The sequence below is a fragment of the Podospora pseudopauciseta genome, chromosome 4 (assembly GCF_035222475.1).
Source record: "Podospora pseudopauciseta strain CBS 411.78 chromosome 4, whole genome shotgun sequence".
NCBI lineage: Eukaryota > Fungi > Ascomycota > Sordariomycetes > Sordariales > Podosporaceae > Podospora > Podospora pseudopauciseta.
In genome coordinates this window covers 710,594-731,170 of record NC_085894.1, presented here as the reverse complement: position 1 = coordinate 731,170, position 20,577 = coordinate 710,594, and the positions used below count along the sequence as shown (strand labels likewise).

General features: G+C 37.5%; 1 protein-coding gene across 1 annotated transcript; it reads left to right on the top strand.

Annotated features, from left to right (window-relative positions):
* Window positions 1-147: 147 nt before the first annotated feature.
* On the top strand, window positions 148-1,251 carry QC763_0062420 (uncharacterized protein; the record flags this gene model as incomplete). Its single annotated transcript, XM_062905870.1, has 1 exon — window positions 148-1,251. One exon carries the CDS (start codon window positions 148-150, stop codon window positions 1,249-1,251), a length of 1,104 nt encoding a protein of 367 aa, XP_062765403.1.
* Between the last annotated feature and the right edge of the window lie 19,326 nt (window positions 1,252-20,577).

The window sequence follows — 20,577 nt, the reverse complement described above, 5'->3', positions numbered from 1 at the left end:
TACATGTGGCGCAGCCCCAATGTGGGGCTCCTCGTTGTCTCCAACTGCAACCTCTTGATCAACCTGGTCTTCCGCTTCACATCATCCCCTTAAACTTTCACGATCACGAAACAACAGGAAAGTATCGACAGGTATATACTCAACAAAATGGACGAAGCTACGTTACAGTCACTCTCGGCGAAGATGAAGCGGCGCGCACGCTTCGACCATGCTGCCCGCCGTCCCTTCCCCAGGAAACTCAAAAGCACAACCCACTACAGTCTGTTTATCCGCGCCATGAACAATATTCTCTCAACTGAGCTAGCTCAGTTCACCTACGCTCAAATCATCGACGGTCTTCCCATCGAAGACGTAGCCTGGGACCGCCGCATCCCCGCTGTCTATGGCAATCACCCCATCGAGCACCACCCCGACCTCTGTCCCGGCGCTCTGGATTGTGCCCGCAAACAAAAAGACGAGATTGACTTTTCCATCCTCTCCTTCGACCCTGGCTTGATAAACGCCTACATTCAATCCACACCCGGGACCAAAGCTTTCAACACGCGCCTCATCGAGCTCGTCGCTGTGGCGTTGAATGAAATAGGGGTGATTCTATTTCAGATGGATATCCGACTCCATCAAGGACAGGGAGACCTCTCGATTGAAGCGATCACCAACTGGAAGGAAGACCCCGATGAAGAAACACTTCCCACCATGTTTCATCACCCCTACTATTTACATAGTGACATCTACCCCCTCGGTGTGGCCAACATGGCAGGGTACTGGGCCGAAGATCGGATTCTTGGAGGTGTCGTCACATTTGACCGAAAGGCTGAACAAGAAGATTGCACCCACCCGCCCAATGTGTACATTGTGCCTAGCCGTGCGGGGACTACGCTTCGGTACTGGCAACTGTTGGATGGTCAACAGGAGGAGTTGATTGGTGTTTTTATTGGGGATGGTGAAACTAAGGGGGATGGTCCACTTCCACTGAAGTGCACAGATGAGAATAAGGTCAGGATTGATGAACGGTTTGCGGTTGTGCCGAGGGGGGTGTATAGGGATGTTTGGGAACGGTTGCCGCCGTCGATAGAGCATATGAGGCATATGGATCGGAGGCCGAGAAACGAGGGGGATTATCCGGAGGATGGGATGGTGGAGTTGATGAGGGCTATTGAGGAGGCTTATGGGGAAATAGATCGGGATGATGTACGGGATGACGTGGGAACGGGGAGTGTGGAAGGGGGTCAGGACAGAAAGGGGGAGGAATGAATGTGTAGCCGTAAGTGCTGGAATTCAATGTTGGGGCAAGCGATAATAAAAATGGCTACGTATCAATGGAACTATTGACAGAATAGGATTGGATATCAGAACTAGGATACAGATACAGAAGAACCCCGGAGTCGTGTCGGTGATCAAACCTGTTCAGTGCTGATTTCAATTTTTAACAGTCCCTACCGCACTGTCTTGCTCAGTAGGGCATCCCATTTTCCCTTCAAAATATCCGGGCACACATTCAGCTTTCTTTCGAAGCCAAGTTGGTAGGTGAAACAGAAGAGGTACAACTTGATGCCGTGCTCCTAGCATCATGGTTCAGGCTCTGTATCTTGTCTGTCTCTGAACATCCCGGTTCACGGTGTTGTAAACCGCCTTGATCTCCTTGCAGATTTTCTTGACTTCGCAATGCAAGGTGTTAAACTGCTCCAGCAGAGCCTCAACGATGTTACCGCTACACCATACCCGATTATTGAGAGTGTGGTTTCCGGTTTGGATGGCAATTGGTGATGGAAACAGGGTATATCAAGTAATGAGAACTGGATATCATGACTCGGATCATCATTCTCTTCAGAGTCAAGGCACCCCTGGCTCAACATGCTCTTTGATTATTTTAGAGAACTTCCCAAGTCAATTTAAAACCATATAATTCCCACCCTCTGAAAGAGTAACAAACACCACCAACACCGCGGCATATGTCGCTGTAGCAATCATTGTTTCCGTGTTGCCCGCTTTGAAAAAAGCAGATAAAGCGCCTGAGATAAGCAGGTTGGAGACTGATACTGTCACCAGGCTCTTCACCAGGGCGACTTCCCGCAGTCTCATGATGAGCATGGGTACCACAAGCATTGCCCCTCCTCCCAGGAATGCAACAAGGAAACGTGCAAGGATGTTCACAAAAGGTCATATTTCTTCGGGAGGATCGCCGGCGATATACTCCTCCGTTCTCTTTCGCATGTCGTTACGCATGTATGTGAGGGATCGCGGTTTCAAGAAGTCACGGAGATTGTCACTGTGCAAAAGTTTGGGATCGGCAAAACAGCGATAACCATATGAATCGTCAATGAAGGCTCCGGTGTCATCACCAAAGGCCTGCTCAAGATCTAGATGCCCAAGCCTAGCTTGTGGCCCAGTTATTGGCACGAGTCTGCTGAGGTATTAGTAATCCCGTATGGCGTTGGCTTTGGGGTTAAATAGTGAACAAAAAAGATCTGTAATTCGCTGCCTAGGTAGTTCATGTGGAACCCTGCGATCCTCTTGGTTCAGATTTGGGCTCTTGGTTTCATGTTCGCTCTCCGCTATTTCGTTGTTGATTTTAATTATCGAAGCACACTCATGTACTAGGTAAGGTAATGTAAGGTATGATACGCTTCGGAACCGGCTCAGGCCTATCCAAGGCACTCGTCCTATCTGCATTCCCGAGTCCGATAGTGTATCTAGGTGAAAAAGTCTGCATAGTGGCTGGAAAATCGATATTCAATGATTTGGACACTATTGGCTGGATGTTCAGCCTCACAATTCCGCAACCACTTCGGAACCTTCTCGTTTCTATACTAAACTGGAATGTTCTTTTGTGTCGGGCTCGACTCTCTTGGCCAGATCAACTATTTCGAATCCAAGAGAAAGAGACGGTTTCATGAGACATACTGAGCGAATAGCATGGGCCTAAGCCGACTTTTGGCAACACTGGCAAGATATCGAGGATCTAGCGGTGACCAGGAAGTCACTGACGTTGTATCCATGGTTCCAGTCACTGGCTTTCTTGCAATCTCAGATCCCTCAGGACTAACAACTGCGCCAAGCTTACCAACCTATTGAACCCGGAGAAGTTTGGAAGCGCCCAAGGGTCTGCCACCGCCAACAAGCAACAAGCAACAAGCAACAAGCAACAAGCGAGCGCCGACTTTCGAACAGCATCTCTTCGTCAGTGCTGAAGCGAAGGTTTTGACGGTTTTCGATGCAACAGATGCTCTCAAACAAAGCCACTTGCTCGCGCGGTGTGTGATATATGAGACTGCTCGACGCCCCACCTTCTTCAGGCGTTCGGCCAAGCTCCCACCAGTCGAGCAAAATCCAGACCGGGCATTACACTCGGCAGGAGAGTGGTTGGAAGGCCGGCCAAAGATCGTAAATTACGAGTTTGATACCATCCTCGATGATCATCAGCTGCGGGTTGTGGGTGATGAGAGGTTTTGGCAAGTGGGGAGTTTGGCAAAGAAGTCAACACTTCGGCTAGAGAAAAAGTTCTGCGACACAATTCTGCATGAGCTCCAGGCGGGGCCGTTCTGCGGAGCCCACCCCTATCACCGCGGGGTGTCAGCTTGCGCACCCCCGCTTGGCGAGCAGGGGACGCAAGTCTTCCTGTAACCAAATCCGCGCACAAAATTGACAGATACGCACGGTTCTTGCAAGGTGGGAATCGGCGGACGGGGTATGCTGCCAGTGAGGACACATGGGAAGCGAGTGGTATGGGCCCCTATCTCGACACTGAGGATACCGAGCACGATCTACATTCTACGACCCACACCACGTCCACGGCCTGCACAGCGTCAGTCGCCAGGAGAATACTCGGACGCGCCTCACCCCTTGCCGTCCCGAGAGGCTGTGGTTTGCGATAGGCTCCCGGACTGGATGGTCACCGGGATCTTACAGGTTCTCGGGCTGCTTTCGACAACCTAGTTGCAATTACTCTAGCACTCAATGAGGGAAACTGTGGTACTCTACACAACGTGTCTTCTGCAGCTAACTTGATCGATTGATATTACCTAACAAATTTATTTTTCCAATGTGCAAGGCTATCGTATTTCTCCCCACCATATCCATTGGTTGCATTGGGCGGTGCTGAAGGCGTGGTTCCAAGTGGCGGGGTTTGTGGCGGTCGATTATGCTGTCTTTGCTCTGGGGCAGTTCGTGTTGCTGTGGATGGCTGTTCGACATAGTCGTGGTACGGAGACATGTCTGCTGGCGAGACAGAACCCTTGCTGGGGAGCTGAACGTGTGTCTGAGGGGATATTTATGCATACTTCAGACATTACATAATTGCATTGTCAATCAACGAATTTAAAATCTATCTCATTCCACAATCCTAAACTCCATCCGTTCGGCGTGAGGCACAATCAACTTCGGCCGTCCCCCGTTATCGCGCGGAGCAACAACCCTTCCGGCAATCCAGCAGGGCAGCATGACCACCGTGTCAGCATGTTCCTCGACACCACCCCAATCCCACCACTCCACCCTGGCACCGCGGAAGCCGTAGAGAAAAACGTCGCCCACCGCTGTGTCGACAGGGAGGTGACTCCAGGTCGGCGCATGGAGGTATTGGGTGATCGTCCAAGACTCACCCGGCCGCAGCGTCGTAAAGCCCTTGCCCTCAACCACATGGACTGCCACGTCGGGGGCGTCGTAGATCCTGAACCCCTCACACCCATCGCTACGCAAGGCACACAGTTCCCAAGGCTGTTCCTCGCTGCCGCTGCCGCCGCGCCGGCGAAAGAAGTCAAAGCCTTCGCGGAAGTCCTCGCCGAGGTCGGCTATGACGGACCATGAGCGGAATGTGATGGGTCGCGTTGTTGTTGTGTGGCTTGCGGAACCATCGGGCCCGCAGACTTGGCCCGTGTAGGTGACCGTCAGTTTGACCGCGCAGACTTGGCCCGTGTAGGTGTGGGCCTTCACTTTGACCGCGCCCTCGCCCATGAGAGATATGGTTGGCGCACACTCCAGCTCAACGGTAAGGATGGGCGCTCCTGGGCTGTTACTAAGGTGTCAGTTCTGTAGGCTTTCCAAAAGGTAGACGATGGACAAGGTGAACGTACACTCGATCTTCAGGCCCAAAAGGAGCAGGCCACCCCTCCATGATCCTCATGCCTTTCTGCGCCTCGTCCTGCCGCCACTGCTGCTCGGCAAGATTTGCCATCTCAAACCCGTGCTGCGCTTCATACTCTGAACGTCCCGGCCACGGCGTCTCCTCGGCACGCGCAGTGAACGAGACGCGAGCGCCGCTAGGAATCATGAGGGCAGGCCGTGCCTTCATCTCTTTCCCCAGATGCTCCTCTTTTGTACCCCAGTCCCACATAGCCACCTCGGCCCCGGGGTACAACACCGTGTACATCTCCCCAGCTTGCAGCGCCTGGTAGTACCGTGCCGGAAGACTTGCCGTGAAGCGCGCTTCGCCGCCTGGTGCGAGCTCACAGAGATGGCCGTCTTCCAGTTGTCCATCTACGAGAATAGAATCCTCATTGGGAGACTCCAGGGGCTTGGGGTGATCGATGTCGCATGTCTCGAGGCCGCCATCCGAGTCGCTGGAGTCAGCGTGGCGCAGCAGGACGACGCCCGAGGCGGAGAAGCTGTCGATGCCTGGACTCAACCGGAAGATGCATGGTCTGTTGGAACCGTCTATTTTTGCCCGGCGGAGGATGAACTCGATCTTGTAGGGTAACGTGAGGGATAATTCCGGTTTTGCTTTCACCTCGAAGAAGAGGCGGGGTGTTGCGGGTCTCGTGCAAAAGTGAGCAATTTTTGCAGGTTGGAAATGGAATGTGGTGGGCAGCGGGTGGTGGGCACTCACGTCAGGTCATTTTTGCCGGTTTTGATGAAAGGTGACAAGTTATCGGCTTTGCTCATGGTGTTGTATCGGTAATAGATGGTTCATGGGAATCTAAAAACTTATGCACATCAGGTTGAGTTGCCTATTGCCTAGTTATATGTGATTTCCTAAGTAAGTGCCCAGATGGACGTGGTGCTGACGTACATGTATGTATTAGTACAACAACAAAATGAGTCACCCCGATGGGGCGGGGACGAGGAGAGGGTCAGGAACGAAAATAGGGAATGCGTCCGAGACCAGAGAGGCACCGCCAACACGGGACGCACATTCGAATGCGCTAGCCTCTGATCCAGCCACCACCCAGAAATGAAAACTTGTGACTAGTTACTGTTAGCTAGTTATCCGCTGCAAGATTATCACCGCCTGAAGCACCACCAGTGTCACGAATGAGAGGCATAAGTAGGTTAAAGGCCAATACCATTGCCAGTTGTTGAATTATCAGGGTGGTCAGGCGGTAATTTCAGGGGTATCGAGATTGGCAGAATAGGGCTATTAGAGTTATCAAGGTCTGGGCGTGGTCCGACCAACTTTGAACAGAACATCGAACATCTGCAGCTGAATCAACACATTGCCCGCCCTACAGCTTCCAAAGCTCCAATTGTGAGTGCTTCAACCTGTGATACTGTGTATATGTGGCTGTTGGTCTTTTCAACAGTACAGTGTGTTGACATTGAGACAAGTCTATTGTTGTGCACTTTCTAGCTGCACCGTACCATAATGATCAGAAGTCACCTTCAACCAGTATCCCTTTCAAATGTTCTGTCTGGGGTTCGTCACAAATAATAATAACATAGCTAGCGAGCGCCGCACTTTCCACCACCCTACCGCAAGACATAAGAGGGGTCTGGCCAGATAAAAGTGAATACAAGCTCGATCAAAAAAAGGCAAGTTGTTTTCGATCCATTTATGGTCAGTTATTGTCTGCACCAATCAGCATGGTCGTGTGGCAATACATCTCGAGACTGTGAGGCGGAGTCACAAACCACTGCACTGTGAGCCAAAAGCGTCAAATCAAACAAGCTGTCAGGGCTTGCTTGATTCAGTGGTTATATACGGTCACAATGGCCACTGCTGCCACAGCTGCCCTTCCACGGGTCCAACCCGCCAGACTGCCAGCCAGTGCCGTGACAGAGACAACTATTTGTGTCCAAAGTGTAAGGTGCCGGTACAGTGTGACAAACCCCTGATCAGAATCTGAGAGGGATACTAGTTGAAGGCTGCTTCTGAAGAATGGTTTGGTGTAGCCAAAAGGTACAGAACAATGATCGCACAATTATCTCTCGATTGCAATGGTATCATAATCCTGTAAGCAAATTTGATGACTTGGCTACAGCTGGTGGTTTTCGGCTCTTAAACTTGGTGCGCATGGTTGTGGTCAAAACCTCAACCTCATTGCAAAACCAGCCTTGTGTAACCTGTCTCATAAGCCTCATTCTCCACCGCTAACATCACATACGACCATACCCAGCTAAAAATACGGCATCCCGTCCGCTCTGCCCTAGTCAAATAGCTGAGGGCCGAATTAGTACTCAGGTGGGTGACCACTGGGGAATCCTCGGTGTTGTATGTTTTTGCCCTGCACATATTAATTAATAAATAGAAGGTTAACGTTATTTTTCTTTTGATCTTCCAAGAGTTGCCGCAAGGGGATGCTTTCTCCTGTAAAATCATGAAATTGGCAGAGGGAATGGTGTCATTTAAGAGACTGCGTATCTTGTGATCATAAAACCACAGCCAATATCTCCCGTGAATCACCAGTAAATTAATACAGAGATTTCTCGAAACAGGGCGACCAGTGTCACGCTAGAAAGTTCTCAACTTATCCACCTCTCCGCCAACACTCCCCTCCCACTTCCCCTTCGGTTGTCCAAAATGCAGAACACAGTTTTGTGCCGCGGGAGATGCCATGAAGCGCTCAAGTATTTCGGAACCAAGAGATTGTTAAATATCAGACAAGCAAGGTGAGCCGAGTTGATGTCTCAATATAACTTCCACATTTACATATCGCCCCAACAAGGAGAACGCAGTCACCGACGCCTTGTCAAGAAAATCAGAAGATGCGATGACACAGCGAGAGAAGAGAGAAGTTTAACGCACAATGCATATGAGAAATACTGCCGGACCCAGCCCTTAGCAAACCAACGAATTGATGAATTCGATTGACTTGGTGTCCCCCACGGAGATCGATGGACAAGGAAGTCCCGTTGCTCAGCCTTCTCAATGATGGAGAGAACCGTCTCACGGACTCCAGAGTTCCCCTTGTGGACAATTTCCTGCAGAAGAACGTCGAATATCCCAAGTTAAACGATTTCCGAGTCAAGGCGAGAGTGGAAGCCGATGGCTTCATGATGCTCGATGGCAGACTACTTTTGCGGGGCGGAGCTCGTGGTCCCTGCTGCAGGTGGTCTGCGAACCCGTGTCATTCGCGAAGCTCTACTACGACGAAGGCCCGTTCCGATTGATGGAATTGCCAGACGAGATAATCAGCGATCAAGGACCACAATTCGGCTATGACTTTATGGACGAAATATCGAAGATCACTTGCCGCCTCACAAAGTTTTGTTCGGCTTCCCGACGAGGATGTAGTTTGACTGGGAAGCGCGAGTCAAGGAACGGACTGATTTACCTCGAAGTGAACGCAAGACCCGAGAAGACGCTCAGAAGTTCACCCAACAGATCAGAGGATGCGTGAACTTCGCCAAGGACAATATCGTTAAGTCTCAACACCGACAGGCAGCTCAAGCAAACCGTCACCGACACGAACCTGACTTTAAGCCCGGCGACCGAATAATATTTTCAAGCAATCTACAGTATTCACGGCTAACTACCTAAGAAATTCCCGAATAACCTATTGCTCGGACAAGCGTTAGAAAACCCGCCAGGAGAGCCAATGGAACCTGCTGGCGGACCCGAGCATGAAGTCTCCAAGACCCTCGCCACCGCACCCACCGCGGGAAATTGCAGTACCAAACTCAATGGAAATGCTAGGACCTGGACCCAGAATAGTACCCGGCAAGCGAATTTAAATATTCGCCAAACCTTTGCGGCGGTTTCACCACGAGAATCCGAATAAAGTTGGCCCGCCCCGAACGCCGAAAGCATGGCTGCAAACAGCAGAGAACGACGAATTTACGGAGGTTTTATAAAGTTTTAACTAGACAAGGCAATTACTTATTTATAAACCTTTCTAATTATCGGTCGTTAAGCCATTTCTTCCTTTTTTTTTATAACTTAAAATTAATAATTATACTATAATCTATTATTAGTAACCTTACCCTTTATAAAATATTCGAGGTTTACATTATTAAATCTTCTCTTTCTCTTTTCTTCTCTAAGTTCAGTGTATTTATAGAGTAGCTAAAATCGTTATAATACACTCCCTTAAAACCGTTATATTCTATATTTATAAAGAATATTGCCTTATTAAAATACCTGCCTATCGCTTCTTCTCCCTTATAAACCCCTATAAAACTTATTATATTAGGATAGTAATTAGAATACTAAGTAAAAGGGCTCCTATAGCTACCTAACCTAGTATTATAATAATAAAAAATACCTAGAACGCCCGGCTAATATTTTATAGTTTCGACTCTCCTAATCTATAAAACTATAGGTCGTTTATTAATACCGAAAATATAATTTATATAGATAATAAAGCGAGGGATATATCGGTAAATAAGAATAGTAAAGGTACGGTCGCTCTCGCTATAAAACCGGTAATAAATTAATATGGGACCTCGTAGAACTATAAAGTTTACGCGTATTATAGGCAGAAAACGTAGACGGCCTAGTTTAGTTATAAAAGGCGTAGCTATCCGTAATAATATTACCTCGCAACGCTTTTATCAAAAAAGTAGTAGAAATAGCTAATAAATTTTAATCATTAAAGCTAGTTCTTTACGTCGCTAAGGATAAGGTAGGCCTTTTTCGTTAACTCGAAATCTAAACGGTACGGCACGAGTAAAGTATATATCTGTAAAAATCTAATTATAATCGAGCTATTAAAGCCCCACTCTTTAGGTATTTTAAAAAATAAGTTTTACGTCGAGGTCCGTAAATACGTTATCCAAAATTAATAATTAAAAACGGATACTAGAATAGGCTTTATATAGATCCTATTCTAGTACTAAGTAAGATAGAGCCTAGGATCCTCGGTAAGGATAATATTTTAGCCTTTAACCTTTTATATATAGAGCGGGTCGATATTTCGGCTATATTTCTTTATAATAAACTAAAGATTTTCGTAAAGCTTATTAAAGAGTAGAGTATCTAGATAACTCGAGATATAAATAGGGACTTAGTCGGGGAATAATTTAATAGCAGGCTCTCCTAGAATATACGTTATAGGCCACGCTTTATTATCTAGCTCGGATTGCGTATTCTAAATAGTTAATTTATCGTAAGGGCTAAGACGATCTTTATTTAGAGCGGAGGATAGAGTAAAAGGAATATAAAAATAATTAGATATTTAGTATTTTTAACGGTTAAGCTAAGCGGCGTCTTTATAAGGAATTTCACTAAAACCGTATATTAAGTAGGGCTGTGTATATTGCAGGCCTTTACCGGATTGAACTCGTAATACTTTATTATACGGCAACCTTTAGTTAACTAAAGACTTTTATTAGCTTATCCCTCTCCCTATTCTTATTATTTTATTATCGGCCCTACTCCGCTCGCCTAAACTACCCTATAAAATATAAAACAAAATTATATCACAGACTAACTATATAGTAAGGCAGGATAGAGACTGCAGCCGGCCGTAGTGGCTAATTAGGTGGAAGGAAACGACGGACCTGCAGGATAGTAGGGCGCTTACTTTTGGCAGAAGTAAGCCGGCTTACCTAGTTTACTAGTAAGCGTAGTAAGCTAGGACGGATCACTAGGCTTACTAATAAGCGTAGTAAGCTAAGTACGGAGGTACTTAGAAGATAGAAGTCTATATATACGGAAGAACTGGCTAGTGTAGATAGATAGTTCCGTAATATATAATATAAGTTATAATCGTTAGTATTAAACTATTGTAATTAAAATAAACTATTATTATATATTATTTAGCTATACCAAATTAAGATTATTTAAAAGTATCTTTAATTAATATCCCTTTTGGAGGTTTTAAATAGGAGTTTGTTATACGTTATATACTTACTTTAACTCTATTATAAATAAATTAAAGGCGTTTTTTTATTACTATAGCCGGACCTAAAAATATTTAGATAGGAGGCGTCCTGCCTAACCTAAGCGCCGAGGGACCTTCCAGATATATATCCTTTACCGTAAAATAAATTATTAAGTATTTTAAAGAGCTCGAGGATAAAGCTTAATAAACCCGGGAGTAGATTTTCGCTATCTTAACTATATTTAAATCGATTATTAAGTTCCCGATACCGGAACGCTATAAAAAAAAAAAGGTAGAGCTTAAAGGGTTTTTAATTTAGTTTAAAACCTATTTTCGTTAATACTTAAATTAATTTATTAATAAAAAGTCGAAAGTAATTTTCGCGGCTATTAGGCTAAAAGATAAGGCTCTTATATAGTTCGAGCTTATCCTCGACGACTATTATAAGTAGGAGCCGGAGGATTAAAAGAAAATTATTATAAAATACTTCGAGAGTTACCGTACCTTTAAGGTTAAGCTTAAAAAAAATTTAGGAAGTATAATAAAGTAAAGCGCGTATAAAAGAGGCTCTTAAACCTATACTAAATACGCTTAACGGTTAATTATATAGCTTAATTTAAAATCGATAGCTTATATAATACTATTAACGATAAAAGATTAATATAGCTCTTTTACTATAGCTTTAAAGAAAAACTAAAAAATAAATTATATAAGAAAATAAGGCCCGATATTATTAATAAATATATTACTATAATTATATAGATTAACGATCGGCAATTCAAATATCGTACGGAAAAAAAAAGTTACGGTAAAGGTATTTACGGTAATAACTATAAAAAATACTTTAATAATAACCGTTTTAACGATAAACGTAAATAGAAATATTTTAGTACTAGCTACTCCGGCACTATATACTTAGGACCGATAAACGTCGATACTATATAGTAATAAAGGCCGTAAAGCCGGGGCTAAAGCAAAAATAACTTTAGGTATTTTAATTACAGTAAGGCAGGATACTTTAAAAAAAAACTATAGGATACCTAAACGGCTCGGATAGAAAAAAAAGATCGTATTAATTACTATATTAAAGGGACTAAGGGTTATAAAGGTAATAACTATCGGGTATTAATAAAGCGGAGCGGTAAGTTCCGAAGAAAACTTTAATTAATACGCCGGATAGGAAAATATAAAATTTTAAAAAGCAAAAAAAATATTAAAAAAGCTAAAAATAAAATACAAGGAAGGAGATCTTTAAATATAAATATTATAGGATTAAATAGTATAGATCGCTACGGAAGTTACTATGGAGGTCGCTAAAGATAAAGGTTTTATATAAAGACTTATTAAGTAAATAATATTAAAAAAATAATATAGTAAGTACGGAATTACTATTTTATAGGATATATTATAGCCGATAAAGCTTTTATATAAAAGTTAAAAAAAGTATTAAAAAAGTAAAAAAGTTATTAATATTAAAATCGTAAAGTTATTAGGAAATATATTAATATTTATATAGTATATACCCTATAAGGGAGATACGGTATAGTTTTATTTTAAGTATCCGGAATATCAGAGAGTACCTTAGTTCTAGTATATTATATATAGATATATAAAGTACTATTAAAGTAAATCGTTATATAGCTATTAGCCGGTACGTAAGGTAGGTAAGGAGGGTAAGCTATAGCGAGTTAAAAAGATTATAGCCCGGTGGGAAAAGGCTTAATAAAAGGACCTAAACGATTATATTTTATAAAAAGTTTAAAACCCGGTTAAATTAAAGAATAGCTTTTAAATTATATAAATTATATTAAAGTATATAAAGTACTACGTTAAATATATAAACGGTTAGAATATAGATAATGATATATATTTATAAAAAAAAGTAGTATTAAGATAGTGTTTAAGCTTAGACTACGCTATATATTTACGGAAAAAAGTTAAACGATATTATTAAGCTAAAACGTTTAAGACTAAATAGAAAAACCGCTATTAAATATAAATATAAAAAAATATTAAAAACGGAAAATAAAAGGAAATTAAGTAAGTATAGTTAAAAAACTTTATATTATTAGTTAACCTAGAGTAAAAAAATATTTTTAAATAATATAATTATTTAGGAAACGATTCGCGGCTTTTCGCGGAAGCTATTAACCTTTAACGGACTATAAATAGTATTTTCGAAAGTATTAGTATAAAGCGAAAGTATAAAATAACGATTTAGCGTTCGTTAATAAGGTTATTATTATATAGGGAGGGGGTAAGAAAGATAAATACCTTTAGGTTATTATACGATAGAGGAATTTTTAAGTAATAATATTAGTAAATAGTAATATAAAAACGAATTTAATTTTTTTATAGTTATATATATTAGGCCTATATACCGTAAAAGAAAAAGAAGGAATAAATCGTAATATAAAGACTATTTCCTATATAAAAGGTTTATAAAGAAATATTATCTCTAGATATTATAGTTAAAGGAAAAATAATATTAATTATATTTAATATTATAAATATAGGACCCTCGAAAAATATAATTTTAAAATAATTATAGTATAAAGATTATAATTTAAATATTAATTAAAGGGATAGTAATTACTTACGATTAAAAAAACTTTAGAAATATTTAACTAACGATAGAAGATTAAAAGTATATACAGAGTAAAATATAGAATATATACCCTTTACGGTACTACCGTAAAGAGTATAAAAAGTAATAATATATTTTATCGATATAAGCGGTAAGATCGAAAAAATAGGATTAACGACGTTAGTGGAAATATCGGAGGTTAATAAATTTATTTACTATAATAATATAGAGAAAAGCGAGAAAAAAGTAATACTAATAGAATATTAAAGATACCTAGCCTTTACGGCTAAGTATTTAAAAGGGCTTTTAAAGCGAGGGCCGTAGGATTATAAAATTAAATTAAAAGAAAGAACTAAGCTACGGTTATTTAAAGTCTATTATATTAACGATAAGTAAAGCGAAAAACTATAAAAATACTTAAACGAGAATCTAAAGAAAAGATATATTAAGGAGTTTATATCGCTAGTAAAATACTTTATATTCTTTATATTAAAGAAAGATAATAACTTATAATTATATATAAATTATTGTTAATTAAATAATAAAACGGTAAAAAATAATTATTTATTACCGTTAATACCTAAATTACGGAATTAATTAGTAAAGGCATAATACTTTATACGTTTAAATATACCTATCGGATATACTTATATACGGATTAAAGAAAAAAACGATTAGAAAATAACGTTTCGTATATTTTATAATTATTTTAAATACCTTATAATACTATTTAAATTAATTAATACGCTTATAACGTTTTAATCTTTCGTTAACTATATAATATAGAAATATCTCGATAAAATAATAATATATTATTTCGATAATATTTTTATTTACTTACGTACTTTAAAGGAATATAAGCGGTACGTACGAAAAATACTCGACGCGCTATACAAAACCGGACATTTAATTAATAAAGAGAAAAGCGAGTTTTACGTATAGAAAATAATATACTTAAAATATTTAATATAGCTAAATAAAGTTCGTATAGAATTAAAGAAAATTATAATAATTAAAAACTAATTTAGGCCGCAATTATAAATATATATTAAAGAATTTTTAAGATTTATAAACTTTTATCGGATATTTATCCGGGGCTATATAAGTATTATAAGGCTACTTAACTATTTAATTAAAAAGAATATAAAGTTCCGGTAAAGGCAGGAAGAGAAGTAGGCTTTTTAAAAGCTAAAAAAAGTTATTTTAAAGGACCCGGTATTTAAATTGCTAAACCCTAATCGACTATTTAAGGTCGAGATAAATATATTAAACTATACGATCGGTAAATAATTAAAGTAGTAAGACGACGACGGTAAGCTATATCCGGTAATCTTTTTTTTAAAGAAGCTTAAAGAAATATATTAGAATTACTTAATCTATAATAAAGAGTTACTTATTATTATAAAAACGTTTAAAGAGTAAGGGCTATACCTTAGCGGTATTAAGTATAAAATATAGGTCTATACGGATTATAAAAATCTATAATACTTTACTATTACGAAGGTCTTTAACGTACGGTAAATACGATAATTAAAGTTTTTTTTAGAATTTAATTTTTAAATTAATTATAAGAAAGGTTCGAAGAATACTAAAGTAAATATAGTTAATTAGCGAGCTGATTACTATAAGGATATACCTAAGGAGTTACTATTATTATTTAAGGAAGCGCTAAATAATATTTTTAAGTATTTACTATAATTATAAATAAAGTATTATATAATATATTATAAAAAAGCTACTTTTAATAAATATTAAAGGAAATTAAATAATAATATTATAAAGTAATACTAATTGAAAGATCTAGAACTATAAAGTATTTAGAAAAATAGTTAGGAAAGATTATAATATAGAAATTAAATATATATAAAGCTAGGTAATAGGACGGTATTAATAATAAAAATTTATATATTAAAGCTCGGAAAATATATAAATATCGTTAAAATTATAAAAAAAATTAAATAATATTTTAATTAATTAAAGATTAAGGACGACGTTAAAGAAACTATTTAATTATATAATATATATAAAAGAACGAGGATTATAAAGTATAAACTATATAGATTTCTAGAGTTACTATTAATAGTAAAACGGCTATAGAATTTAATTATAATAAACTTTATTATTAAAATATTAAAATCTAAAGATACGGTAACCGGTATTAAATATAATAATATATTAACGGTAATCGATAGGCTTATTAAGTAAATATACTTTTTACTTTATAAAGAAATTTAATCGGTAAAATAATTAATAAATATAGTACTATAGTATATTATATTTGTTAGATGCGAAGTCCTGATAGGCCTATAATATAGAGCCTATACAGGGTTGCTGTAAAAATACAGCAGTGCGCAAAGGGAAGCGGGAGGATACGACGGCAGTGCCGAAGGAAGGTAAAGCACTATAATACAGTAAGGTATAAGGAATAAAATAGCCTTTATTGCCTTTGGCCTTGGCCTATTAGCCTTAGGCCGTAACCTTAAACTTTGTCCCTTAAGGAGAGAAAGAAGAGAACTATTTTATAAGAGAGAGGAGAGGCCTATATATAGGCCTTCGTAGGCCTACTGTGGGTCCTGTAGGCCCCGGAAGCCCCTATACCACTTAGGGTATTTAGTGGGCTTAGGTGGGTCTAGTATAGACCCACCGAAATCCATAGAACCTTCGGCAGCAAAGGTACCCTGTAAATCACACTATTGTGGCAACTTACTACGTAAGTTTATAGCCACTTTAAAAGGTTCTGGCATCTATTAACTGGGCCTTAGGCCACAGTAGCTAAGAGGTTCCCTTACTGCTTACAGCGGTACTGCCCACTGTAATATTAATTTGTAGGGCAGTAAGTAGGGCACTTAGTAGTACCTATACGTTAATAATATTAATATATATATAGTTAAAGGAGTTTATTACGGATCGCGATATTAAATCTATATCGAAGTTTTAAAGAGTATTAATAACGAGGCTAAAGGTAATAAATAAAGCGTTTTTAGCTTACTACCTTTAAACTGTAACGAACCTCTATCTAGAACCTTTGAAAAGGATATCGGTTAAAGGTACTTCTAAATAATCTTAGTTCGGTATAGTTAAATAGTGTATAATAAGATATCTCGATATAAATACTAAATGCCGTAAATATAACTTAAATTGCATATTACGGAACTATTTATTTACGCTAGCTAGTTTCTTTATATATATAGACCTATGGACCGTAAACCGTTATCTTATATATAGTCCTCGGTCCGCTCTGTATTAGCCGATACTAGACCGTGGACCGTAAGCCCTACCGCGGTCTCCGGTCCCTATCTTATTAGTTTATTTAATTTTCTGGACCGTAAGCCTCGCTTAATAGCGTGGTCTAGTTTTAATTAGTCCTTATGGCCCTACTATCTTCTAAAACCGTAATATAATACTTTTTCTTTAAGCCGAAGCTTCTATAGTCTAATCTTTTTTTATTATTAACGATATTATAAGTCTTTACTTTTTTCTTTACTTTACCGCTTACTATATTTAATTACGTATAGAAACGTTATTATAAAACTAAATAGTCTTTCGCCCTTACTTTTTAAATCCGCTATTATAGTATTACTATAATACTATATTATATTTATTTTACCTTTAAAACCCTTTACATTATAGTTCCTAAGTTTTTACGGTACGCCGAATACGTACGCCGTAAGATTTTATATAACGGGTTTAATATTAGTTTTGCCCGTAAGTATATTTTCCTTTCTTTCCTATACTATAATTAACCGTTCGATAGTAACCTAAACGATAGAAAAGTAAGATAGGCTCGAGCGTAAAAAGTAAAGGCTTAAAGATTAACTTTTATAACTAACTACTTAGTTTATTTAAGTAAAATAAATATACCGCTCCTTCCGTACTCGCGAGAAGCGTCTCTTCGCGCGGGGTATTTAGGAGGAGGATACTTAAGTAATATAGTTTGCCGCTACGGCGCCTCCTGCTTCTTCGCCGGATATTCCTACGCGGCTAGACGCTACTTAAGATACCGTTCCGTAGTCTCCTTACGTCCTGGACCCTTCTTTAAGCCTTAATTAGCCTTTTAATCTTTCTTTCGATCCTAGCGTAGTTAATCTTTCCTTCCTTATTACGTTAAATACCGTTAATAATACGCCTTTTACTTTCTAAAGTACTTAAGGCGTATAGTATTATTTATATTTAGTCCCTTTTATACTTTTTAACTTTATAGTATAGTATATAGTACGTCGATTACTATATTAAAGGCGTAAGTTCGATTTTTATCGAGGTTTTAGCTCCGTCTTATAGTATTTAGCTATAGGCTAAGGCCGAATCTTTTTTATTTACTTAAGCTTTAGTCGGTCCGGATATTATTAATAAAATTCTTTTTATTTATTTAAGTAGTTAAGGTATACCTATAGTTCCTATAAGTTATCTATAGCTAAATATCCTAACTAATTAATTAAATATTTTAATTAACTTTTATTAAACCGTAAATTTAATATTTTTTTTATATTATACTTTTTTTTTTTATCCTTTATTACTACCTATATATTAGCCTTTTTTATATATAATATAGGTTTTAAAAGTAAGATATAAAAGGTATATAACCGTAAATATATTATATTAAATAATTTTAATTCGAATACTATCTCCGATATTTTCCTTTTAACTTTAAATAGTCTTACTTTTCCATAATCTAGCTTCTTATTAGGTCTTTTAATATATAAATTACGTATAAAAAAAAATATTATATTTCTCCCTTTAAGGCGAGGTCCCTCGAACCTTTTAGTATTATAATATTTCTATATCCTTTCCCTTATAAACTTTAGTTTTTATTTAAATTTATTATAAAATATATATATTTTATTTACTTTAATCCTAACCCTAGGTACCTTAACCGTAAATCTTTACCGTAAGTTTACCTCGTAACTAAAATTCGTGAAAAACGAAATAGCTTTTATTATTTTAATTAACGATATATTATATATTAATTATATTATAAATAATAGTTTAACTTAATTATTTTACTCGAAATTAATATAATTCTATAAATATTATTTTACGATTTAATTAAGCCGTTCCGTTTAACCGTTTATTTAAAAGTAATAGGCCGAAAATACTTTACTTACTACCCTTAGCTTCGTTATTAATACTCTTTAAAACTTCGATACGAACTTAATATTATAGTTTATAATAAACTTTTTTAATTATATATATATTAAAATAATATATTATAATACTATATCCGCTAACTATTTTACCGACTAGGTTTCTTTATAAGGTAAGAAATATGTTTATTTAGTAAGCCTATCGACTACCGTTAATATATTATTATACTTAACGCCAGTTACTATATTTTTAAACTTTAGTAATTTAGTAATAAAGTCTATCGTAATTAAATTCTATAGCCGTTTTACTACCGGTAATAACTTTAGAAATCTATAAAGCTTATACCTTATAACTTTTATTTTCTTATACGTATAGTATAATTAAATAGCTTCTTTAACGTTATTTTTAATCCTTAACTAATTAAAGTGCTATTTAATCTTTTTTATAGTTTTAATAATACCTATATATCCTCCAAACTTCGATACGTAAATCTTTATTACTAGTACCGTCCTATTATTTAGCTTTACGTACGCTCGATTCCTATACTATAGTCTTCTCTAACTATCTTTCTAAATACCTTACGGCTCCAGCTTTTCCTACTAATATTACTTTATAATATCGTCGCTTAACCTTCCTTAGTACTTACTATTAGAAATAGCCTATTTACGATATACTATATAATACTTTATTTACGGCTATAGTAAATACTTAAAAGTATTATCGGGCGCTTTCTTAAGTAATAGTAATAACTCTTTAGGTATATCTTTATAATAGTCGGCTCGCCGGCTAAATACGTTTATTTTAATATTCTTTAAACTTTTTTTATAATTAATTTAGAAATTAAATTCTAAGAGGAACTCTAATTATCGTATTTACCGTATATTAAGGACCTTCGTAATAATAAAATACTATAGATTCTTATAATTTATATAGACCTATACTTTATATTTAATACTATTAAAGTATAGCTTTTATTTTTCAAACGCTTCGATAATAGTAAATAGCTTTTTATTATAAATTAAGTAGTTCTAATATACTTTCTTAAGCTTTTTCGAAAAGAAAGTTACCGGGTATAGCTTACCGTTATTATCTCGCTACCTTAATTATCTACCGATTATATAGTCTAATATATTCGCTTTAACCTTAAATAGTCGATTAAAGTCTAGTAATTTAAATACTAAATCCTTTAAAATAGCTTCTTTTAGCTCCCGGAAAGCCTACTCCTCTTCCTACCCCCACCGGAACTCCACGTCTTTCTTAATTAAATAGTTAAGTAGGATTATAATACCTACGTAGCCCCGGATAAATATCCGATAGAAATTTATAAACCTTAAAAATTCCTTAATATATATTTATAATTACGGCGTAGGCTAGTCTTTAACTACCGTAATTTTCCTTAGTTTTATACGTACCTTATTTAGCGATATTAAATATCTTAAGTATACTGTCTTCTATACGTAGAATTCGCTCTTCTCTTTATTAATTAAGAGTCTAGCTTTATATAGCGCGTCGAATATCTTTTATATATACCGTTTATACTTCTTTAAAGTACGTAAATAAATAAAAACGTCGTTAAAATAATATATTATTATTTTATCGAGGTACTTCTATATTATATAATTAATAAAAGATTAGAATATCGTAGGTATATTAATTAATTTAAATAGTATTATAAAATACTTAAAATAACTATAAAGTATATAAAACGCTATTTTCTATTTATCTCTTTCTTTAATCCGTATATAGGTATACCTAATAGATATATTTAAATATATAAAGTATTATACCTTTATTAATTAATTCCGTAACCTAAATATTAACGGTAGCGGGTAATTATTTTTTACCGTTTCGTTATTTAGCTAACGGTAATTTATATATAGTCGTAAGCTACCGTCTTTTTTCGGTACGAAGAATATAAGGTATCTTACTAGCGAT